The 26,912-nt window shown below is 40.8% G+C and overlaps 1 protein-coding gene across 1 annotated transcript in view; it reads left to right on the top strand.

Moving 5' to 3' along the window:
* The window catches only part of LOC126183690 (uncharacterized), a 41,222-nt gene extending 19,731 nt beyond the window's left edge, over positions 1 to 21,491 (top strand). The window contains exon 3 of the mRNA XM_049925870.1: positions 21,098 to 21,491. Coding sequence (XP_049781827.1) covers positions 21,098 to 21,360 — 263 coding nt within the window. The 3' untranslated portion in view covers positions 21,361 to 21,491. The remainder of the gene's footprint in view (positions 1 to 21,097) is intronic.
* The last annotated feature ends 5,421 nt before the right edge of the window (positions 21,492 to 26,912 follow it).

Here is a 26,912-nt window from a genome sequence, read left to right on the forward strand (position 1 = left end):
TAGCTTTTCAAAGCAAGTGAAAAGTGTCGATTAATTTACACCAGTGAACTGTTAGATGAACTGTTTCACAGTCGAGAGATTCTGCTATGTTTCATTATTTGACAATTATAGTGAAAAATACGGGTGGGAAGATTCCAGCAGGCTCGGTATTAGAATCTCTGAAAAATCATTTCAGATAGTTTCCCGATTTTTGTCTTTGATTTATAGCTGGAGAAAGCATATTTTCTGTGTCTGTGCCTTTACCCACTCTTCAGCTATAGGTTGCTGTTAACTGTGATCCTAAGGCTAACATATATGTGGTTTGGGGGCCCTATAAGAGCTTTGTGCTTTTTGCTTACATGTAAACTTTTTTCATCAGATTACTTTAATATGGGAATACTGTCAAGAGTGCACATGATTTCAATGCATGTAGGTGTGCTATTTCTTCTAAACCATGTCACGTAAATGCTAGGGTGCTTCCTTAAGGACACTGTGCTTTATCTTACTAGTTAATGCCTCTCATTTTAGGTAGGTGTTACTGGATTAGATATTGTTATTTACATGCATGCATGCATACATAGTGTGATGTTCAAATTTGAAGAATTTATTAGGAAGACAAAATAGGCAAACATAGTTCGAAAAGAAAAGAGCTGCTAATTTTCCAAACAGGATCACTGAGTGAAATAGAGCAATTTGCATCAAGTCAAAAAACATTTCGTCTACAGATTAATACAAGATTTAGCAAAAGTCTGTCACAACATTGTAACTGTTGCCTATTTGATGCCATTTTCACGGCCATAGTGCTGTTGCTAATAAGCACCATGCATTTCTTCTGGAAACTTTTCTTTTAAATCAATTTGCCCAGCACTTCGGGATGTGTTGAAGAGAACATGTTCCATCCTGTGACAAAATTTTGTTGTGGGTGAAAAACTTCAGAGAAACAGTTCAGGGGTAAAATCTGACAAAGGGTCATCCATCAATCAGAACATTAGAAAGTATCATGAAAGTATAGGACATTGGACACTACTAAATATTAGGCAGCTCATAAGCATGTCCGCTGTGTGTGTGTGTGTGTGTGTGTGTGTGTGTGTGTGTGTGTGTGTGTGTGTGTGTGATAACTGTCAGAGGTTACCGCTTCATTATTGCCCTTACATTATGGCTGAGGTTTAGCAACTGAAGACTCAAGATTACAAAAGATTTGTAACATTTTTAGAACAATTTCTGGACGTGTTGACTGATGATGTGATTCTCAGTATGACTGAAAAAGTGTTTTGCCAATTACGTGGTTAACAACCAAAACTTCTGTTATTGCCCATACATTGTGCACCTGAAACTCTTGTTGAATGGTCTCAGGAAAAAAAAAATGAAAGAAACAAGAGTTACAAACAAACTGCTCTTACTGGCTTCCAAAGTAATCACCATTAGCTACAACACACTTTTGATATCAGTTGTAAAGCTGTTGTCAACGACCAGCAAACACTTCTCGTAGAATCACTTAAAGCACTGTGATCATATGTTGTTCGATATCTGCATAATTACAGATGATGAGACCTGGTGCTAACAGTGCGCTCTAAATTACAAGTTACAGTCAGTGACATGGTGTTTGTCTTCCCCACCTCCTGTTGTTAGAAAATCATGATAGATGAAGCTCTTGCTGTTGTAAAATTTGATCTTAATCTTGGATTTTGTCAGCCAACGTCCTCTGGGAGGCAACTGAATATGGTTCCAATAATACAGCTTTACTGTTCTAAAGTTTCAATGAATTCTTTTAGCATTATATTTAGTGTTTGCCTAATTTCTCACAATTATGACATTTCTTGACCACCATGTTTATCAGGTCTCATCCTGAAATTAAGGGTGTAGATCAATAAAGCATGTGCACTGGATGAGCTTAAAGGAGCTTCCATACCAAATTTTGTTGGAGCATGTATAGACTTTTTCTATGACACTTAAATGACATGTGTACCCCAGTATGATGTATCAATAGTCATATAGAAATTTGGTGAATAAGTGAGGAGGTATTTTGTAACATCCTTCACAGATCAGCAGAAGTATGTTATGGTATGCATTTTAAAGTGATAATATAATTCTTAGGCTAATGTAGCTATGTATCAAATGAAAACAGCTTAGAGTGCTTGCTTACACAGATGGCATACCTATGCTTTAGGTGTAAGGAAGTCTAATACTTCACAGGATTAAAGTTCAGTGGTTAAAAAAAAAGTAAAGTTCTCAGCAGATACGTTGGTTTGAACACAGTGCTTCATTAGGCATTGCTGCATTGAAGGCAGTATACTCTTTCCTTGCTCCGATCACTGGACTGACTTGCACAGCCAGTTATAGGAGGACCTATGGTTTAATGTGGGTTCATAATCGTGGAAAAGTTCGGCTGTTTTCAAATTAACAAAACTTGCAAGAGGTGATAAAGAGGTATAAGTGACGGATAAAAAGATTAGGACTGACTGGAATTTGAACCCTGAACCTGAAGAAATGTAATCTAAGCACACCAGAGCCCCCAAGCCACATGTTACATGACAGTCGAGTATCAGTAGGTTTTCTGAAGAAACGCTTCAGTGGAGTGCCGGGAATTTGGCATTTAGGGACTACTGTACTGTAACATTGTTTTTGCTGTTGTCTTTAGTCACAAGACTGATTTGATACAGCACAAGTTTGTTTTGAACAGTAATGCTGCTGACAAGATGACTCTTCTATATAAGTAATAGTATATACATTTGACAATGCTGGCGCTGATTTTGTGTTTAGCATTTGATGATGCCATAATGGCTCCAGTATATTAGGACATGTTTTTATGAAACTTAGACTGAAACTGATAGTCTGATCAAAAAAAATTTGTGACCATAGACACAAAGTAAAGGAAATTTACTGCTCTCCATGCTAGTTTATCTTGAGCAAACTTATTTTCTCTGATTACTGCAGGCTGCATTTATTTGAACCTGCTTGCTGTAGTCCTGCCTTGTCCTCCCTCTGATATTTATACCCCCCCCCCCCCCTTTACTTTCCTCCAAAACCAAATTGACTATTCCTGATGACCATTTAGCCATCCCTCCTTTGTCAGGTTGTGCCACAAATTACTTCATCCCCCCCCCCCCCCCCATTTGATTCAGTACCTCCTCATTAGTCATATGATCTGCCCATCTAATCTTCATCATTCTTAAAGAGCACCACATGTCAAAAGATTGTATTCCCTTTTTGTCAGAACTTTTTACTGTCAGTGTTTGACTTCCATACCTGGCTACACTAAATACCTTCAGAAAAGATTTCTTGTCACCTATGTTTGTCTTCAACGTTAACAAATTCCTCCTTCAGAAATAAGTTCCTTTCTATAGTCAGTGTGCATTTTATATGCTCTCTACTGTGGCCGTCAGTTAATTTGCTGTTCAAATAGCAGAACTTGTCTGCTACTTTCTCTCTCATTTCATAATCCAATTCCTTCAGTATCACCTGATTTAATTACACTATATTCCATTACCCTTGTTTTAATTTTGTTGATGCCCTCCTTATAACCTCTTTCTCACAACAATATCCATTCTGTTCCACTGGTCTTCAGCCATTTGCTGAGTTAATTATAGTATCATCAGCAAACATCACAGTTTCTATTTCTTCTTCGTGAACTGGAATTTGTTCTCCAAATTTTTATTTCATTTCCTTCACTGCTTGCTGAACATAGAGATTGAAGAAAACTGTGGACAGGCTGCAACCCTGTCTCACTCCCTTCTCAACTCTAGCTTCCCTTTCACGTCCTCTGACTGCAATCTGATTTCTTTACAAGCTATGTATAACCTTTTCGTCCCAGTATTTTATTCCTGGTGGCTGCAAAATTCCAAAGACTATAGCTGATTCAACATTATCATAAGCTTTCTGTAAATCTACAAATGCTGTGAACATTGATTTACCTTCCATTAACATATCATGTAAGATAATCCTTGGGTCATTATTGTCACGTGTTCTTACATTGCTCCAGTGGTCAGTTGCTACCAGTTGCACCATTTTTCCGTAAATAATTGTATTTTGAAACCATGAGTTATGAAGTTGATAGTTACATAAAGTTCACACGTCAGCACTTGGTTTCTTTGGAATTGGAATTATTACATTCTTCTTTAGGTCTGGCAGTATTTTTGCCTGTCTCATATATCATGCACACAAGGTGGAATGGTTTAGACTTCGATGCTGTGTGTTTTCTCACAATATGATCCCCCCAGGGGCTCTCCACTCTTTCGTGGGTTCATGTTTGGCTACCACGGGACTCCAGCCTTTGCAGCATTTTTTCCCTTTTCTGCTGCATGCCCATCCTCTTGCTGTTCTTTTTCCCCTCCACTTCAGGAACATATCTGGAATGTTATTAGGAATGTTCTGCATTGTCTTCCGCTGACGTAAGAACCGTCTCACCTTTGTTTTTCGCTCCCTTTTCCTTTCTCTCTCTTCTCCTCTTGTTCTTTTGCTTCAGTGTTTGAGGTTCCTGTTTTTCTTCGTCCTCCCTGTGCGCTCCTGAAGGCTGTCCTATGCATTTGATGCATAACTGGTGACTGTGGAATGCATAATTTCCAGCCTTGGGTTGAGTGGCAGGGTCTGCACATATCGCCTGGTACAGGCCAGGCACAGGGAGGGGTGATCGCCTGAGCTGCGACCTTCACAAATTGCCGATTGGTCCCTCTGTCAGGTGTTCAGGTGCTGTGACCAGAGGTGTGAACAATCACCTAAGGCAGGTGCGCCTTGGCTGACCTTCAGTTGGAAGGGGCACACCATCGGAGACGCTGGCAATCATGGGGATTTCCTCGTGGTGAGTCAATCATGTTTCCAATCAATGTCTACAAAACATAAATGTAATGAGGCTAATGGTTCGAAGACCCTTAAAACTGCACCACAGTTCTTCGTGGTCTCACATATTGAAGATGGTCAGTCATTCAACACAGTAAATCCGTTCATTATTCAGAAAGGTTTTGTTGTAATTGCCGGCCCTGTGAAATCGTGCTCTTCTTTACGGAATGGCACTTTGCTTTTGGAGGCTACTTCTGATTTTCAAGCACAACTGCTTGCTGCTTCACATTTCCACGGCTACCCTGTTCGTGTTGAGGCCCATAGAACTTTGCATTCTTCCTGTGGTGTCATTTATACCAGGCTCCATGACGATCTAGCCGAGGCCGAAATCCAATCTTACCTCTCTGATCAGGGTGTCAGTGTCATCCATCATGTAATGAAAAAGGTAGAGTCCTTCTTAGTGCCCACCCTCACTCTTTTCCTCACCTTTGATAGAGTGGTGCTTTGGTGAAAGATCAAAGCAGGCTATGACATAATCACAGTCCAGCCTTATATACCGAACCCGATTCACTGCTACCAGTGTCATCGTTTCAAGCACGCTACAATGTCTTGCCAACACCCAGCCAAATTTGTCACCTGTAGTAGGGATGCGCACGAGGGTGATTGTCCGCCTTCTTCTCCCCGCTATATCAACTGCAATGGCGGCCATGCGACCTCCTTTTGGGATTGTCCCGTGTATCTTGATGAGCGTGGTGTCAAAAGAGATTCGGGGAAAGGAAAAAGTGCCTTACCCAGTAGCTCGCAAGATACTGTCTAGTCGAAAACCCTGCATTGTTTCGTTTGGCATCTATAGTTCTGTTCTTCTTACCCCTCACTCCATGAAGGATGTGGTCATGCAGACATGCGACCTCAAATTCGGCCCTGAGGTTGTGAAATCACCCAGTGTCAAGGTAGCATCACCATTCCCCCCGTCCTGCTGTGCAACAATCCGTCGAACTTTTGGCTCAAGTGGGAAAGCCACCAGCTACACAACTGGTAGGCTGGAAAGGGCAGGAGTAGTACTCCCATGAAGAATTCCTCCGTCCCTCCAGCCAAACAACACCAGAGTCTTCCTCTAATGAGAAAGGCTCGAAGAAGTCCATCAAAGGCAAATGGTCTTCTCCTTTGTCAACTTGAAGATCCTCTTTGACTGTGTTGCCACGTGATACCTTAACCCGGCCGGCCTCTCTCGCCATTGCACACCACCAACAGTTTCTCAGCGTTGAACTCTACAGACCGACCGCACCAACAAGCTGATGCTTCTGTGGATCCCATGGAGCAGGATCCTTGTGCTTCTGTGCCCTGTAGTGGTGACTCTACACCGGCTGCCAAGTTAACACCCCTACATCTCTTCCTCCTCATGACTGTCCTCCAATGGAACGTTTGTGGCCCTTTGTCCCCCAAGGAGGATTTATGGCTGCCTTCAGGAAATGAAATTGCGCCCTTACGACCGCTTTGAGCTTTCATATTACTTACCGATCTGTTTTGACCTTTCCCCTGAGGTCGGCATTCCATTTCATGGGGACGTCGTGCTGCTCATATGGGATGACAATCACAGTCAATCCATCTCCCTGACGACGTGTCTTTAAGCTGTTGCAGTCCGCCTTTTCCTTCCCCGCCTCACTTTCTCGCTCTGTATGATTTATGTACCTCCATCATTCAATGTCACCAGGGCAGACTTCCTTCAGTTTATTGAGCAGCTACCTCCCCATTTTTGCTACTTTGTGACTTTAATGTGCGTCATCCCCTTTGGCGTTCTCCCAGGACCTGTCAGAGGGGTGCCCCCTGGGTGACCTTCTTAACAAACTTAACCTCTTCTGTCTTAACACTGGAGCACACACTTTCCTTCCCAACTCGTTGCATACCTATTCCCATTTGGACCTATTCTTCTGCACTGCCCATGTTGCCCATTGTCGTGAGTGGTCTTTTCTTCCTGACACCTACTCGAGTGAGCATTTCATGTGTGCTACCCATTAACTGACTCGTACCCCATCCACGTGCACGCCTAAATGGCAGCTTACTAAGGATGACTGGCAGCTTTACTCCTCCCTGGCAACCTTTGAACAACATTATTTCCCCAGTTGTGATGACCAGGTGAAATAACTCATGAATGTTACCCTTACTGCTGCACAACGTTCCATTCCTCGCACTTCCTCTTTACCATGCCATGTTCCAGTCCCTTGGTGGACTGAGGCATGCCGCAATGCAATTCACACACAGAGACGTGTTCTCCACATTTCCTAAAATGGCAAACTGCATTCATTATAAACAAATGCGAGCAAAGTGTTGTCGCATTCTTTGGGAAAGCAAAAGAGCTAGCTGTATTTCATTCACTAGTTCTTTTAACAGTTCCACCCCTTCCTCTGTAGTGTGGGCCAAACTCCGACGGTTCTCTGAGACCAAGATCCATTCCCCAATTTCCGGCCTGACAGTAGCAGACAATATCCTTGTGGACCCTATTACTATCTCCAACACCTTCCATTCCTCGATTGGAAATGAGGAGGCGGCATCAGCAACACCCTTCTCTTCTCCAAATCGTAAGTGCTACCTTCACTATGAGGGAGCTCGATCATGCTCTCAGTTCATCCCAATCCTCTACCCCAGAACCATATGCCATCCACATTCAGATGTTGCAGCACCTTTCTGTGGTGTCACCGCCAGACACCACACTTGCTAGGTGGTAGCTTAAATCGGCCGCGGTCCATTAGTACGTGTCGGACCCGCGTGTCGCCGCCATCAGTACTTGCAGACCTAGCGCCACCACATGGCAGGTCTAGAAAGACGGACTAGCACTCGCCCCAGTTGTACGGACGACATTGCTAGCGACTAGACGTACGAGGCCTTCCTCTCATTTGCCGAGAGACAGTTAGAATAGCCTTCAGCTAAGCACATGACTACGACCTAGCAAGGCGCCATTAGCCTTACCTACTTTGAGAGTTATAGTATAAATGTCTCAAGAAGAACGCTGTATTCATCAGAGAATAAAAGTTAAGTATAAAGCAACTACGTACTTTTCTTGCTACCATTCAATAGTTATCCTGTTCCAGAATTCACGCCCGTCTGCATTACATCGCGTGCCTTTCGGCTACCTCCGAGTGGCGTGGCTCTTGCTACGCCACAACACTTTCTCTTGCAGGCAAGCTATTTCTGCTTAACATATACGACCTCATCTGGGCAGAGGGCACATTTCCTGGACACTGGTGTGAATCTACCGTCACAGCCATACCTAAGTCCGGTAAAGACAAAAACTTTCCTTCTAGCTGCCGTCCCACCTCTCTTACCAGCTGTGTTTGCAGTGTGATGGAACATATGATTCTTGCCCGGCTGGTATGGTGGCTTGAGTCTCGCACTTCACTGATGAATGCCAATGTGGATTTTGAGCGAGGCGTTCTGCAGTGACCATCTTGTTACTTTATCCACCCATGTATCCTCCGTACTCTTTCACATATGTCTTCCGTAGCTGCCTGCCCTGTTTCCTTCAGGCATTTTTACCAGATTGAGTTTTCAAGGTGCGTGTGGGTTCTGCCTTGTCGGACACCTTCATCCGTGAAAACAGTGTGCCTCAGGATTCCGTCCTGAGTGTCATCCTCTTTGCTATTGCCATCAACCTTATGGCCAGTCTCCCGCCGGGCATCTCCAGCCCCATTTTTGTTGATTATTTTGCCATCTGTTGCAGTTCTCCACGGACCTGTCTCAGTGGCTTTCGCTTTTCCACTGACAAAACTATCTGTATGAATTTCTGGCGATGCAAGTGGTTTCTCACACGATCTTTACAGCATGGGCCTGTTGCCCTTCCGTTTGTTGAAACTACAAATTTCCTGGAGCTCATGCTCGATAGGAAGCTCTGTTGGTCCTCCCGTGTACCTGGCAGCCCGCTGTACGTGGTTCCTTAGTGTCCTACGTGTCCTCAATGGTACTTCATGGGGTGTCGATTGAACCACCCTCCTCTATTTGTACCAGTCCCTTGTCTGTTCGAAAAGCATCTATGGGTGCTTTGTTTATGCATCTACACGCCCATCCCTCTTACGCCATCTCAACACTATCCACCATTGTGGCATTCATTTGGCCATGGGCGCCTTTCACACTAGCCCGGTTGTGGGTCTGTATGCTGATGCTGCTGAACTATCCTTGTCCTACCGCCGTGACTTTCTCCTCAGCAGGTATGCGTGCCGTTTGTCTGCCATGCGTGGCCACCCATCCTGCACTTCATTCTTTGATGATTTCTTTGATCGTTAGTATGGGGCTCCTCCTCCTTCTCTGTTACCTCCTGGAGTCCACTTTTGGCACTGGTTACGGTGGCTTAACTTTACACTACCTGCAGTTTTCCGGTGGGTGTGAACCCTTCGCCACCTTGGCTTCGTGGAGTGGCCTGTGTTAACCTTGGCCTTCATTCTCTTCCTAAGGGCACTACTCCAGCCTCGGTCTATCGCTTTCAATTTCACAACCTTTGCATGGAACTTCGCTTTAGTACCTTTGTATACACTGATGGCTCTCGGTCTGACCGTGGGGTCAGTTGTGCCTTCGTCATTGGCACCCGTGTCGTTTGATATCAGTTTCCGGCACACTCCTCAGTATTTTCAGCCAAGCTCTTTGCCTTGTATCAGGCCATGGAGTAAATCCGGCGACACAGCTTTTGTGGGTCTGCCATCTGCTCACTCTCAGTGCCCTTCAAAGTGTGTGCGTGCTGCACTCTGCCCATCCATTAGTGCAACGGGTCCAGGAAAACTGTCAACTGCTCACTGTTGGTGGAGCCAGTGTGATGTTTCTGTGGGTTCCTGGTCATGTCGATCCATCTGGAAACGAGGCTGCTGACACTTATGCCAAAGCTGAAGTTCTTGTATCTCAGCCCACGAGTACCCATATTCCTTCTGATGATCTCTGTTTTGTTGTCTGTCAGGAGGTGGTGTCCCTTTGGCATCGCCAATGGTTCTCCCTTCACAGGAATAAGCTCCGGCTTATTAAGCCTCTCCCAGGGGCTTGGATGACCACCTCTCGGCCCTCCCGCCAGTAGGAGGTTATTTTAACTCTGCCGTGTATTGGACATTGCCTTTTTAGCCATTGTCATTTGCTAAGTGGCACTACCCCATCACTTTGTACACATTGCACTCAAGTTTCAACTGTCTGCCACTTCCTGATGGAATGTCCATTTTTTTAACCTTTTACAGTCCTGCTTGGGTTTGTGGTCTGAGTTATCGGCCATGTCAGTAAATGATGCACGGATTGGCGACAGTGTCTTACTTTTTATCTGCCAAAGCGATATGGTGAAGGCCATTCAATTTTTGGTTTTGGACCTATGTTTCTGTATGGTGTCTATTTTAGCCCTTTTGCCACATTCCTGTTTTTGGCTGTCTTCTATTATGTCAGTTGGGACTGACAGTCATTCTTAACTCTTCTGTCTTCGCCTTCTATAGTCTTGACTTAGGTGCCTATGACCCCAGCTGTTTTTTGTGCTCTAAAGCAAAGCAAAACCGAATTACAGTATCATATCTTCAATGTCATCTTTATATACTTCCCCTTCCCCTTTTACAATATTGCCTCAACGTTCATTTCCCTTGTATAGCTCCTCTATATATTACTTTCCCCTTTTAACTTTTCTGTCTTTGCCTAGCACTGGTTTTCCATTTGAGATGTTGGTATTAATATAGCAGCTTTTCTTTTCTCCAAACTTCTCTTTAATAGTCCTATAGGCAGTACCTACCTTTCCCTTAGATCTGCATACTTCTGTAGTCTTGCATTTGTCCTCTAGTTACTCCTGTTTAGCCATTTTGCATTTCCTGTCACTCATTTTTCTAGTTGTCTGTATTACATTTGATGTGCTTCATATGTTACATTTTTGTATTTTCTTCTTAAATCAGTGAGTTATCCAAAGTTTTATAGTAAGCCTTGTCTTTTTACCTTTTTGATCCTCTGCTACCTTCACTGTTTAATCTCTCAAAGCTATCCTTTTGTCTTCTACTGTATTCTCCTATTTGACCCACGTCGCCTACTTTTTTTTCTCTGCAACTACCTCTGATTCTTTCAACTTGTCTAGATCCAGACTCCTTAATTTTCCATTGTCAGAAGTTCTGTTTTAATGTACAGTTCGCAACCAATCAGTTATGTGCAGTCCCCATCTGCCCTGGGAAATGACTTAAACTTCAAAATCTGATTTTGTAAGCTGTCTTGCCATTATGTAATAATAAATTTCAGTATAATATTTATATCAAAACATTCATTCAGTATAACATAACACAGTGTAGTTAGCAAGATTACATTGCTGATACAACATGTAGCTTATTTAGTTACTGACTTGCCATCCTGTTCTGTTAGTTCCAAAGCTTTTTATAGAAAAACATGTCCTCTTAAATGACTGACCTTCAAACATAATTTTTTTAGCAAATTAAAACCTTGTGACAGACTGGAACTCGAACCCAAAGACCAGCTTTTCATGAACAGTATGCTCAAATGGTGAAATAGGTAACATACTATGAAAAGCAGGTATCTGGATTAAGTTCCACTATGGCACACTCTTCTAACTAATGTTTGTATCTGACATTTATAGTGTTACTTACTGCACTGTTAAGAAAAGATAATTTTCCTGTTTTTTGTGTGGCTTCACTTTCATTCCTTCATCACAAACAAATGGCAAGTTTGTCAGCTTATCACATTTTTCACTCTTTATGGTTCTTTCTAGGCATGTCAGTATTCATTACAGCTATTGTAACATGCAAGTATTTAGCGAGGGGAGCGGGAGGAGCTAGTATTTGTCTTTTAGAATGAGGCCCTAGTGTTTGTTTATAATTTTGGGGCTCCAGTTTGAGCATGTGCAATGATGCAGTTGCTAATTATGTGCTCTTAATTTATTTTTATTGGCCTGTGCCTGTGATATGATCTGAAATGAATTTAAACAAACACTGAAATCTGCTAAACTGAGAAGTGAGTGTTAAAACTCAGTGGTATTAATAAAAAGAATTAACAATTCAGCAATACACAAATGATAAATAAGTGCCTCAGTTAAAGAAATGCTTAATCTGTTTCCTTGCACAATGTAGTCATGTCATGTTGTCAGTGGCATCTCGTGAGCTCTGTCTGGTAGCTGCACTGCAAGCAATGTGACACATTGTGTTACAGTTTCTGAGGATTGTCTTGACAGTGTAATTATCAATATGTGAGTGCAACAGTGTGAACTACATTTAGTGCTATCCCAAATTACAATGGGCCCTTCTTAAGCTTAGAATACTGCAGCCTTTGTGAAACTATTGATTGCAGGGAACTGGGCCGGGATAATAAAATACTTGAAAGGAGGAGGATAACGTATCAAAGGAAATATCATAATTTGAGACAGAATTTCTGGCCAGTACTTGGTTTCAAGGAGGCAAAATTTATAGAACTGCCGTTAGACAAATCATTTAGATTTTGTAACTAATAGGTCCTTCCCAGGGGAGGAGAGAGGGATAGTTTAGGGGATGTTAGAAAGGAAAGACAGGCAGACATCTTTGTCTACCTTTGTCCTCGCTAAGGTTGAGTCCCTCTCATCTTGTGAAGTGAATGTTCTACCCTCCCTTTTAACTTAGTTTTCCTTGTGCTTTTAATGTGACAATATTTCCATACCCCAATCTCTGCAAGTGGGCACAGTCAAGTGCAAATTTGCCTCCGGAACACTTCAGGCAGCTGACCTCTACAGTTCTGTGAACAGCTTTAAGTTCTTAACTGCAATGCCTTCTCCCAGCTCAAAGTTTCCATTCTGTGAGAAGTAAAGTGTGGGGAAGTGCTCCCATTGATACCACAAAGTGGAGAAATCTGCTTGCATCACATAATTAATAGTACTGTTTCGGGACAGATCTTACATTGTAATAGTGATGATAAAGTAATAATGTGATGCTGTGTATACTTTATCATTACTTTTGAAGGAAAACATTTCAGTGTTGTCTGAGTGTTTGGAAACTCTTGATTCTTCAAGGTCTTCTAACTATTCTTTGCATTCATACTCAGTGTGCGCCCCCCCCCCCATTCTTAACATTTCCTTAGTTACTGTTTGTTGCCAGTAGAACTTCCTGCTCTGTTCAGAATTTCTAAAACATTTTGTTGAAAAGTATGTAATCCCATAAGTCGCTTGTACTAAAATTAAAAATGTTAAGCTATTAGCAACCTGGAGGTTCGTTTGACATCAAATGTTTTTCTAGATGTGGTCTTCAGAACTGACAGTGTAATATGAGATCAGGTGTGTGGTGTAACTTTTCTTCCCTTACACGGAGCATTTCTAGAGATGAAAGTCAAATTATATAAAATCGTAAGACCAACCATGTTTGCAACTCTGGACATTAGGGTGGTGTTGGACACACCTGCAGCATCAGCCATAGTAATTATGATAATAAGTGCAGGCGTTGCTAAAAATAACCACTCTGATACTGGGCAAAATGAAAAAAATACAGTGTTAGATCTGTGCTTAAAAAATAGTTGAGAAGTGCATGCTAGGAGATGCTGTTAGTTCTGACCTTTTGTTCACGGTTCTCTCTGTTCTTGTCTTGCATAGTGTAATTAGGGAAAATGAGTGCCAGTCTCTGTACTAAGTGTTGGTCCTCTGGAGAGTTTCCTGCCTATAACTAAAACTTTGTGGTGTTCCCTGTATACATCCTCATTATCAGTGAACAGCCTAATGGAGCTTCAGACATTACCCAGTTGATAGTGAATTTATATTCAAGCAGTATGCCCCTATAAGGTCCAATGCACACAAGAGTGGCATGGCGTGGACGTGTGGCAGTCATGGCCCTGGTTAAGGGCTGCCCTCTTAACAAATGGGACATCACACACAAGAGTGGCATGGCGGCAGCACATCCCTTCGTCAACTGCACCAAGTCAGTTTGCAGCCATGAGTGGTGTTTTAAATTGATGTGTGGTGGAGGCATCCCAGTCTCCAGTATTGGACCAGATGTAGAACTGTGCAGTTTGACAGATAATGAGAATGAACTTAATGCTGGCTACCACTTGTGAATTTGTGTCATACCTAACTGAAAGCATAAAACAAGTTTATCTGAGAAAATTGGTAATCAGAAACATTTTACCTCAGTGCATAAAAAGTTCTCGGTTTACTTGCCGCGTCAAATTTGGATAAAATCCCAAGCTTTCGATGACTACCTCCGTCATCTTCGTCAGGGGTAAAACTGACTGCAAGGACTCCGTCGCGAAAGACTTCGTATTCATTTTACCTCAGTGCTTGTCATAAGTATGTAAGCCATCATCTGGAACATTGTTGCAAATAAAATTTTGTGCGTCTGAGTGCTTAGTAAACTCAATAGCTGTTCTGAAAGTAAATGAGGATGTTTCTGGAAGTATGTCGAAAGGCAAGACTTTAATGTATCTTGGAGATGGCTGTTGCCTTAATTGTTCATTTTAATGTTGTACAAGGGCTTTGCCAAAAGTTTTTAGCAGCCTGTAAACCGTAAGGCGAAGGACAATGGGATTGTTTTCATTCGAAAGAGCGATGTTTTTCGACCTTGGGACGTGCGCGCACAGCCCCTGGCTAGCTGTCATCCCCCCACAGCACGGTAAGAAAGCACAGGCAGTGTTGAGTCAGAGACGGTGCAGGATTGAGCTGTCGTGCTGTGACTTTCGTGCCATGATTTTTTTAAGATTATAAAGAGGGTTTAAGAGCTGAAGAATGCCATTCTTCTTTGCTGCGTGTTTTTGGTGAAGCTTCCCCTTCAAGGGCCACAGTTGGAAATTGGTTTCGCGAGTTTTCGAGGGGTCGGCAGTCAATTGAACATGAACTTCGTCCCGGTCGGCCAGCAACAGCTGTGACTCCTGAAAACATTGATGATGCTGTGAAGAAAATGATCAAAGAAGATCCACATCATACATTTTTCGACATTGAAGGGACCCTAAATATTGGATCAACAGCAGCGCAGACCATTGTTCATAGTCACTTAGGCCTTACTAAGAGATGTGCCCGTTGGGTGCCACATTCCCTGACAGAAAGCCAAAAGGAGGCGAGTGGACTGGTGTCACTTCATGCTCGAAAAATTCAATGGAGGGAAGTCCCTACAATATCGTCACAGGTGATGAAATGTAGATCTACCATTATGACCCTGAAATGAAGAGACAGTCTTCTGTGTGGTGCTTCCCAGGGGAGGAATCACCCGCAAAAGTTCAACGACATCAGAGCTTTGGAAAAGAGATGGTGGCAACTTTTTTCACAAAGATCAGGCATCTCACCTCTGTGACCTTGGACACATGTTGTACAGTCAATGCTGAATGGTACGTGAACGATTGTCTTCCAAAAGTCATCGCCACATGGAAGTCACAGCATCCATAGTCCAAGAGTGGGCACCTTCTGCTGCATCACGACAATGCATCTGCGTACAGGGCTGCCAGAACGATGGATTTTGTGGAGAAGGAAAAAGTGGGTGTGTTAGCCCATCCCCCATACTCACCTGACCTGGCCCGCTGTGACTTCCTTCTGTTCCCTAAGACTAAGGAAAAAATTAAAGGGCAGCGGTTTTCATCGGATGAAGAGGCCATTGCAGCATACTAGAGTGCACTAAGTGACATCCCAAAAGAATCTTGGACGGACACATTTTCTAAGTGCTTTCAGAGAATGGAAAAAAAATGTATACATGCTAATGGAAAGTGTTTTGAAAAGTTGTAAACGTTTTTCTTGCATTTTTTTTTTCCTTACAGTCTGCTAAAAACTTTCAGCATAGCCCTCGTATTGTGGTGTTGACACACAGACATGGAAATTATCCCATCACAAATCAGAGTAATGTTGTGTAAAATGTGAGTACTTAGAATTATAACATCAACTTACAGAGGGTTGTAACGCAGTTTGGTGTTTGTAGTTCCTAATTTTTTATGTTAAATAACCAAATAGATTTTTCTGATTTTTGTCCTCTTAAAAACTTTGGTACTGAGTATTGTTGCTTGTTTGTAAACAGATTCATTGACACTGATTCCTTTAAATTTGTTCAAAGGTGTCCCTCTTACCTGTCACTGAATGGAAAGAAACCTTAAACATCACACTTAACAATGTAATTTATATGGTAAATTAAGGTGGTGGTGGTAAAAAGCTTGTCCAAAATAACTGCTATGAAATTTCACCCATCTCCATTATTACAAATATACTTACTTCATATGTGAATGACAACACATTTAAAAAAGAATGATTGGTTTCCGTAACATACGCCAATCGTGCATGCATCGTTACTTTTGTGTGTTTATTGTCCACCCCACTGACAGTTACACAGGTTCCACGGTTCATATAAATTGGTAAATAAGTTCTCATGGGGCCATAGTACGTTGCTTTACTCCGAATTGTGTCCTTCACTTTCTCTAATACAATGTAGAAACACTTTTGAGACATCCTGTAAATATTCTGGAATGTTCAGTACACTATTTAATGTTATTTTTCTTATTTTTCAATTATAATGCAAGGATCCAGTATCTTCTTTGCTGCTCAACATCTAAGTGTCACAAAATATTAAATTCTGTATTGTACACATTCTGGGTCTGGTCCAGATGGCATCTGTGCCAGTATTTGGTTGCAGGACTGTCTTGTCTCTCATCAGTGCAGCTTTAATGTACATTGCCCATGTCCTCTCCATGCCACATGTTCACCACCCTGCTTCCACACCTGTGCCACATCTTTTTTATTGCACTGTGCCTAACATTCATCTACAGTGTGCCTGAAGTTACTTTCACATCTCACAATCTGTCTGTTCAGTATATCATTATTTTAAAAAAAATAGGTGGTCTTCAATCCAATCTCAAAGCTGATGCAATAGTCTACGAGTTTGTATTTTATTCACTAGCTGATATTCAAAACTGTATTGTACACATTCTGGAAATTTAAGGAGATGGCATCAACTTGGGTGCTGTTGTCTACTGGTCTACTGGTTTCACTTTTGTGAATGGGCAGAATGAGAAAGGGAGAAAAGTTTAAAAAGATCAGTGTTCAAAAAATCCCCATAGGTTCTGCCAAGAGTGATGTCATTGATGTTGGCCTCCAGCTGTACACAACTAGTTGATGGCCCTTCTTCGAAATTGAAACGATATGTGGCTTTTTCTGATTGCTTAGAACAGTTTTTCTCCAGTAATTTATGCTAAACTATTGTTATAAGTCGATATGTTCTTCTGCATGATTCATATCGGGGACAGCCAAGAATTCTGCATGTACGCAATACTCTCGCATGCATTTGGAGCACTGTTGCCTGGCTGCACACTTCCCCACTACCACGCACGATGTCAACGCAGGAAGAGGTGGAAACTGTGAATGTGCCATATTTAGGTGGCAATGCAGCTCACTAGGAAAACTGAACTGCTTGCTTGCAGCTTTGTTTCATAATTCTAAACCACTTACATCACAAACAGAATAAATGTTCACTATTGTTTTTGGCCTGCTGAAGATGTAATAACATTTTGATCTGGTACAAACTGTTGGTGTACAGACCGAGGCAAAGAATTCTGCAGTTTTTCATCACTGAAGTTTCTGTGTAATTGTTACTCATTTAGTTTGATAACCAAGAAAGCCTTTAATGCATATAGGTCAACTGAAATATTGTATCATGTTTGCAGCCACGTTATGGAAATGTGGAACCCCTTCCCGAGGAAAACTACATAGAACTCCTGTACAGTTTTAACCTTAAAGTATTTCTGTTAAATGAGAATTAGAGGTTGTGTCCAGAAAGTAATGATACAATTTTTTGTGACGTGATTATATGTTAGAGTTCTTGGGCCAGTTGGGGAGGGTGGGAGGGACCCTGAGTTTTTGAGTGGTAAGTCACTCAATTGCCTGTGTGGTTTAGGATGACTTCTTCTGCTTCTACATAATGGTAATGTTGAATGTATGATGGATAAATCTTTAGAGCAATGCCGTGCAATAAAGTTTTATGTGAAGCTCAACAAGATGCCGCTGGAAACTTTTCGAATGCTTAAGAAAACCTTTGGCGATGATTGGCTGTACGGGTCAGTCAGACAGGTGGCACAAGATGTTTAGAGGTGGTCACTGATGAGGTCTGTGCAGCACACACAACATAGAAAATGGATGACCATGTGCCTCATGTGTGCCAGTTACTGAATTCAGATCATAGACTGAGTGTTTGCTTGGTGCTAGAAATTTTGGACGTGCTGAAAATGCTTTTTCCCAAGATTGTATCTGAAGACTTGACCATTTGAAAGGTTCGTGCAAAACTTGTGCCGAGACTTTTGGCAGATGTGCATACATGGCACCAAGTGGAATTGTGTGAAGAAGTCAAACAACTCTCTGAACATGAACCAGGCTGTCGATGCTCAGTTTTACAAGGTAGTGCACCAGAGACTGAATCACAGGGGTGCTTGTGTCAGAAAGAAGTTCTACGAATCTTGGAAATTGCACTAAAACAGTGTTCTTGCTCTCACCACTTTTTGTCTTCTGTGACCTGACTAGTATCAGTGTGGCAACAGTACTACAGCCACCCTACAGTCCCATCCTGTCCCCAGAGGACTTTTTATTGTTTGCTCGGCTGTAAAGGGACCTCAAAGGAAAGCATCTTAAGTCAGTGGACAATGTGCAAGGTACTTTGATGGCTTCAGTGAAGAGCATTCAGATTGAGGTGTTCCAGAAAGCTCATAATGCATGGATGTTTTGCTGGCAAAAATGTATTGATGTGGAAGAGTTGTACTTGGGAAGAATTTTAAGTCACTGAACCCATCCGAACAAGAGAGAGAGAGAGAGAGAGAGAGAGAGAGAGAGAGAGAGAGAGAGAGAGAGAGAAATGATGCATTACTTTGCGGGCAAGCCCTGTAAGTTCCAGATATACCAGTTATGTTTGCTCATGCACAGTGTCCTGTAATGGCAAATGGTCTCGAAAACAGATCAGAAACAGATATGATTGGCAGAGCACTCAAAATGTTTAGAAAACTAATCTGGTAATTCTTTGAATGCCACAGTTCTTCAAAATCATGTTCTTTTTAATGCCATTGAGTTTATGTAAATAGATACTGTTTTTGTCGGGATTTGTCGCTTCCACAATTAGATTTTCTTTTTAAATGCATCCCCGTCAAATCGGAAATAAGTTGTTTTTGACCTTGCAGTGTCTAATTTTAGACTTGGTACAGTCCAGTCTAGTTAAAATTTGAGATCAGCAGTCTATTCCAGAGGTTCTAATTTTTTTCCTGCTTTTCTGTTTTCCAGTAGTAATTCAACAATAGTGGCTTTTAAATTTAAGTATTGTTGCAGGCATGCCCCTTGACATAACAAACATTGTTTGCAAAATATGTAAGGGCTCCACAGTCATCATTCAATTTTTGTCAAACTATTGCAACAGGTAGTGTAATAGTGCATGCAACTTCATAACATTTACTGTTCACTCCACCAGTTTTAGCACATCCTCTATGCCTGCAAATTTAGCACAAAGTACTTCTTGGTGTATAGAACAGTGAATCCTGCACAAATCATATATTGAGCATCGTAATGTTTTGCTCTTTTGTTGTTAACTAAATCTATAAATTCTTTCTGTACTGTGTTGTAGTATCGTTCCATAACTAATTTGTGGTACCCATGACTGTGTGACTGGATAGTAAATATTAAGAACTTGCATCCATCTCTTCTGTCATTGGTGTTCGTTTTGAAAGGTTTGTGGTGGCAGGTCACTAGACAGCCTTTTTTGTGCAATCAGCCACTGGAACTGTGAACTTCCTTTATATTATGAATAAATAATGAAGGCTAAATAGAGCTGACATAGTGAATCAACTGAAATACCACACTGCATTGCTGAATGAAATGTCTCCCATCCCTGAGTACTTCTGAAAAGGGCCAAGTAGTGCCAAGACAGGCCAAGTCTGGGGCCACATGCATGCATATTGTGCAAACCCTGATATTGGATCATAAGTGTACCATTAGCTCCAGTTGTCTTTCCTCTGTTGAGCAATTTTGCTTGATTTTGTTTTCTGTCAACACACATTTAATTATTTGTGTGGTGACGGAGAGAAACAATATTAAGATATTCCAGAGCTATACATTAAGGAAAAACAAAATTATTTTGTATTTCCCCATGTCATCATCCAATTCAGTACTAGTCTGATAAATGAGTGAGTGTCTAGATAATTTAAACATATTTACTGACTTTACATAAGGTCCAAGCTGCTTAGGGTTCTTCCTCAGATCGTTGGACAAAATTTCATCTTGTAATTCAGTGAATGCTCCTTGCATTACCCTCCTTACATTCATTTCCTCTTAGTTTAATGTAGTTTCCTATGTGAAGGTTTTGCTTTGGTAAAAAAAAAAAAAAAAAAATTCTTATTCCACACTGTATTTGTGTGATGGTGTGTGTTGCAATTGCTTCTGGTATGGTTTGTGTAAAAGTCAAACCTGTGAACATATATGGTACCCGTTTTTGTCAGTGCAGTTTGTGGTAGGTCCAACATCATGATATTCAGGATAGGCTCAATAAGTAAATTACAAAGTTACAAAACCTTATTTCACTGTCAGGAAGAAAATCACAATGAGCCTGGTGTAATTCTGCAGACTTTCCCGGCGCTCTAATGACATCTTGGGTTGTCAGGTGTTATGGACCAAAAATGGAATGGCAACGCTCCAGCAGATCACAGTGAGTGGGAGAGGACCACTGCGGGAATGCCTGGGGATTACAAACACTCAAGACTGAAGATAGAACACCCAGGAGTGTGTCTGGCAGGTGCTGACTGCAAAGAGAACACCCAGGACTGCAGCGGACGGAAAAGGGAACAGCAATGCTCCAGAAGATCACAGTGAGTGGGCGCAGACTGCAGAGGGAGTGCCTGGGTAAGGAGGAGGGCCACAGGCATAAATACTGGACCAGGTCCACTCGAGTAGTTTGAGGTCGCACCTGATGACGATAACAAGCTATGGTTCCGAAATAACATGCAAGTATGACGCTGATATCCGGCAGAACACCCAACAACCCAAGATGTCATGATTACTGCTTTTGTTCAGATACTGATCATCATCTTTGTGCCTGTTTACTGTGGCACTTCTTTCCCCTGTGCCCTTAAAACTGCTACCCTTCAATTGCTTCCTGTCTACTGTCTTCTTGGTGAAAATTCATTAGTTTTTGATCACACACAGGCATCAGACCCATATCCAGTGATTCTTCAATTAGCATACTAAACTTTTTTGTAGATGTTTGTATTTGTCACCACCAAACCAAGTCAGTATTCTGTCTCAAGCAAATTTATTGTATTCCAGCTTAGAATGTCTTAAAGAATTATGCAACACACCAATTTTCTTCCAGCTTTCTTGTATACAGGAAATGCTTGCAGTTTTTTTCCAGTTGCCTGGAACTTCTTGTTGTTTGAAATGTGTTCTTTTTTGTTACAGATGACTTTCCGCTTTCTGTGTATGGAATGAAGGATGAAGCAAAAGTAGCTGTTGTGAAGGCGAGGGAGGGTGAGGCAGACTGCACTGTCCTAAAGGATGCAATGTACAGATATTTGCGGCAGTATTATAATGAAAGTGACTCTTCTAAAATTACTAGAGAATTCATGATATATTTCTACAAATCTATTTTAAATCTCAGTTTAGATGATTTAGAAAAGCTTTGTGCCTCATTTCTTCGAGATGAAGCAAAATTGGGCAGCTGAATCATTTTAGTCTTTAATTTGGTACATATTTACTTTATACAGAATATGTACTTTCATGTTTCTTCAGATTTTGAGAGCTGATTTGTGGAAATTGGCAATTGAATAAAGTCTCTTATGTAAACCCTGTAGAAGTCTTTATTTCAGAGTTCCTCAAATATTGTCTGCATGCTTTTCTCGGCAATTTTGTGCCTTCATTTAGAGTTAAGACTGTGTAATTATTTCATGCATTTAATTATCATCATAAGACATTTCAGACATGAGAAACATCTGTATCTTCTATATTTTCACCAGAAAAACATGATGAAAGTTGAGTTTGTCAGGTGAGGAAACCTTCAGAAATTACAACTATAACACAAATGGACAATTATCTGAATGGTTCTTTTCAGTAATGGGTACTTACTTTCTCAGCATTACTTACCTTATGAAATTGTCAGTAATCTGTAGCACAGTTCACAACAAGAAGATGGTTTTCTTAAAAATGATGTATGTTAGATTGTCTTTTCACGTGTGTCCATAACAAGGACTTCAGTTTAGTATTCTTTATTTGTTGGCAACTTTGCCACACAGACATTACAGCTGATAAGTACAACTAGTGTTGTTGGGCTAGCTGATATGATGACTGTGTTCATTTCATCTGTAGCACTCAAGTACAAGAGGTAGTAGATGGACAATCTATGTGACTATTCTGGAGTGGCAGTAAACAACAGCAAAATGCATGCTGAAGTTTGTACATATTGCGTCTAAGAAATATTTAACACAGGAGGATTCTACAGACATAACATTGTTCAACCATCACACAAACAACTGTATTGATGACATAGTAATAGGCATCCCTGGTGCAGAGAAGCAACTGAAAACAAAGAAGTTGCCACTTAAGATGGAATTACAATCTTGTTTTACAGCAAGTACTCTTATGGCATTGGCCCCTCTACTTAGCTTGCATGTATTCACAAACCTCCCATCCAGTGTGAAGTCCTAGGTGTCTGGGAAAAATTGCAGGCATTTCCTGTGTAAGAAAAGTGTAAAAGAACATGGATTTGTTGCATAATTCTGGAATAAATTCTAAGGTTGCATATAATTATTTTCTTTAGACAGAAAAGCTTCTGTCCACAAATCAGCACAAATTTAGAAAGCGTCTCTCATGTAAACTCAGATTGCCTTTTTCTCACGTGATATCCTGCAAACCATGTGTGAAGGACAACAGGCTGATCCCATGGTGTCAGATTTCCAGATACTGCTCCACTGCAGACTGTTGATGAGTGTCTAAATATATGGAGTAGGTTCCCAGATAAGGGAGTGGCTTTGAAGACTTCTTAAATAACAGAAGCCATTACATCGTGTGTGTGTGTGTGTGTGTGTGTGTGTGTGTGTGTGTGTGTGTGTCAGGCATAAGGATATTTTAGGGAGTGTCCCGAGGAACATGTGATAGGACCACGTTTGTTCTCTGTATACTCAATGATCTGACAGAGCATCAGCTGCAGTCTGTTACTTTTTGCTGATGTTTCTGCAGTAATCAGGAAAGTATCACTGTTAAGTACACGTAGAAAGATACAGTGATTTAGAATCTGTTTGGTGTGATGACTAAAAAAAATGAGTGAGTAGTGGAAAAGATCCCTTAATGTTCTGATAAAGTATCAGTGTTGTGCTCTTTGACACAGCCATGTTGATTAAGTATATAGGCATAATGCTGCAAAGCAATACGAAATATTTATAACTTTGGTAGTAGGAAAGGCAAATGTTAGCCAGCATTTTATTGGGAAAATGTATCTTATGTAGATAAGAGTTTGCATATAGGACACTTGGGTGACCCATTCTTGAGTATCCCCATAAAATGTAGTGACATTCCGTGTCTCTAAAACTGGATACTGAATTTGCTGTTTGTTGAAGTTTGTAAATGAGGTATGTATCTCCTCATAACATTTACATCCACCTGTAACAAAAGTCTGGACTCCTTGTGATGCCAGGATCGACACACTGAGTCAGTCAGTTCTATTAAATTATGTTTAATTTAAAAATCTCAACTTTTTAAATACAGGTTGATTTTTGATACTAACATGAATCCTGCAACCTTATACTTGGCTGAACAATAATTACAGTAAGGATTCTGTGTATGAATTTTGTAAGAACAGGTTTCAACAGTTGTTTAAATTTTTCACTTATTCTCAGATAGTAGCTATATTGCATTGCATTTTTATTGTATTTCACCATAGCTGTGTTCCCGGTATTCTAATTACATCAATATATTGTACTCACTGTTGGAGTGCATGCTCATGTTTGTACTACATCGTGTAAACATTGCAAGACAGTATCAGGTACTTCGATATAGTCAGAATCACAGTTTTGTTAACACTGCAGACCAAATCCTAGCATAGCTAGGCCAAAACTTTGTGTTAAAAAGACTGCACCTGAGTACAGGTTGGGCCATGATTTTCTTGATGCGCGAGCCACCTGTCACTCGAAAACTGGACTCATTTTGTGTGAGAACAATGTACAGATATCTTGCTACCTGCCCCTTGACTAGTCCTGCCTTCTGTTGTCAATTTGTAGAATTAGTTTGAAAGAAACATTAGTGAACATAACAGCTCCTTTCTCAAATGGCTGAGCCAATGATTGCATTGACATAATTTCGTGCGTGTACTTGGTAGGCAACTTTGCCACAGATAAGTCTTCATTGCATGAGCAAGAAATTGTGGGAGCTCAAGCGGAATAAATTGCTCAATAACTCACTTGAACTTTTTTCGTGCGTGAGTAGTTATACTTTGTAATTATTGTTTTAAAATTCATAATGTATCAAGAAGCTAAAGTAAACATGAAAAATAGATACTGGAACTTGGTTCATTTTTAGTACATATTACTCTTAGAGATAAATCAGTTACATATGTACCAGTAATGCTTTGAATAATATTGGGCCTAGAAAACTGGGCATTTATGTCATTATTTAAAGTGGCCTGTCTCCAAAGTGGTAAGTCATCCCATTCTGCTTCTTTACATGCACACCCGAAGTATCACACACAAAAATTATGATAGTTTCTCATGGTATACACATACCAGAACAGGTATGTTTTAGAATAATTTTAATGTCTGCATGTGTTTGTGTTGGACTATATTGGTAAGTACTACCAACGAAGTTCATTACATAAACATATGAGGTAAGAACTATCTTAAGAAGTATTTACAAACTACCAATACATAAACTATTAAAGGTTACTTAATTTTACAAATTTGTTTTCTCCATGTCACCCCTCTTTTCTATTGAACCATCAGTACTATGGAAACTCCTATCCAACAGGTCATTGGAAGGCATCTCACTTTTCCTAAAGTCTTCTCAAATGTTAAGTTTTTCTCTGAAACAACACACAGTCTCTATCACTAACAGCTCAGGCAGAACACAATTATGATGAGTTTATAGAGTACGAAATGACTGATGCACGATTTAGTCTTACAGTTTAGAACATCTCATAAATCATTCAAAAGTGTCAGGTAAATTAAGTTACCAACTAGTAAAAGTATGGGGCACCACTACATTTGGAGCTGAAGTTTAAAAGATGGATTGGTAACTAAATTTACTGATAATTTGGGGTGACCAGGTTTTTTATGTAAAAAATGGAGCATTCCTGAGAAATACAAATTTAAAAAAATGGGAAAAAGTAGGATGCTTAGAGTAGGTCAGCACTGCTTTAATGAAACAAATGAAAACCTTCATATACAGAAATAGACATCTGTCTTTGGCATTTGATGTCCTTAGGTTAGTTAGGTTTAAGTAGTTCTAAGTCTAGGGGACTGATGACCTCAGATGTTAAGTCCCATAGTGCTTGGAGCTATGTGAATACCTCCTTTCTGGTGGAATGACTGGAAATGATTGGCTGTTGGACTCCTTCCATCTAATAGGTGCTGCTCATGCGTGGTTGTTTACATCTTTGGGCGTGTTTAGTGACATCTCTGAACAGTCAAAGGGACTGTCTCTGTGATACAGTATCCACAGTCAACATCTGTCTTCAGGAGTTCTGGGAACCAGGATGATGCAAAACATTTTTTGATGTGTACAGCTGAAGTATTGAAAATGAGGTTTAATGATTGCGATTGCAATTGTTTTGATAGTATAGTGATTCCTTATATCAATCCAAAGGGAGGTAACAGCTGAAGAGACTTCTGCAACAGCATTTGTAATTGGTACAGAAGAGCAAAACTCAAAAGGACATCTATATTTATGGACATGAAATACATACATTTTAAGTATGTGGAATACATCACACAATATTTTATCAGTATCCACTTTATTCTTTGTGCATTAAAGTTTTCTAGAAACAGTTTTGTTCACATATCCTAACTCATCAAATAATTCATCTTCATTTACCTGAATCGTTGAACCTGAATATACTATCTCAGGAATTTCCAGACTTTTTAAAACATCATTCAAAGATACAGAATTTTCAATGTTAATGAATGGAATGATTTGTAAATAGATTACAAAAGTGTCATAAAATAAATTTGTAACAGTTCATAATTTGAGTGAAAACACCTTTTCTAAATCAATTAACATTTAAGAACCAACTGAAATTTGAAATGTGTTACATTTGGTGTTGCTGATTTATTTATTTTTTTATTTATTTTCCTTTCTTTCTTTAAGCTGTTCTAGTTCATCTCCTTCAGTAGCAGAAATTTTGGTTCTTTCTAACTTTTGGATACCTCTCCTGGGACATGAAATAAGACTTGAGTGGTTCACACACATAAGATGAACATTAACAAATCCGACAAACTGCAGAGATGGCTTCCTGACTGTGAATGGAGGGAAAAAGATCCTATGAACACATCTGGAAACGGATGGTGTACGCACAACAGATTGTCTTGGAACAAAGTACAGAGGTGCATTGCATACATTCTGCAACAGATGTTCAAAGTGGCCTCCATGGGATGCAATGCACGCATTCACGTGTCGCATCATGGACTGACAGAAATCCCATAACTGGGATGGTCTGGTGCAAAAACCATTGAAAAAATCCTTCCCATAGAGGGAAATCTGCTGCTGATAGTCATTGCACCCATTGCAGGTGATATGGGTAATAAAGGCTGTCATGCAGCATACACACAATCATGGCTTATACCATGTTGGCGAGCCATGTACCTCAGGCTTGTACTGGGGTTCTCCAAAGCTGGTGTATGCACAGTTCGCTTCCTCCCTGCTTGTTCGTCTGTCTGAAGGGACACATGATCACACAAGTTGCCCAAAAAGGCTTGAAATGCCATGTGATGTGGCTGGTGTCTGTGGGGTACTCGTTTTGTTCTAGCCGTGCTGCTTCTCGACCGTTTCCATTGCTCGGCAGTACACGAACACCATCTCGGCTTGTTCCTGACATGAAGACCAGACCACTATCCTGCCTACAGTATGCTGCTTCAGTTGGACAGCCTGCAACACATAAGGAACACATGGCACATGGTCAGAGGAACTTCCATTCATCAGCGCCATCTACCATGACAATGATGCATTTCCAGACATACGTTCATAGGACCTTTTTTCCCTCCATTTCTGTTCAGGAATCCAACCCTGCAGTTTG

This window comes from Schistocerca cancellata, chromosome 4 (assembly GCF_023864275.1).
Source record: "Schistocerca cancellata isolate TAMUIC-IGC-003103 chromosome 4, iqSchCanc2.1, whole genome shotgun sequence".
Lineage (NCBI taxonomy): Eukaryota > Metazoa > Arthropoda > Insecta > Orthoptera > Acrididae > Schistocerca > Schistocerca cancellata.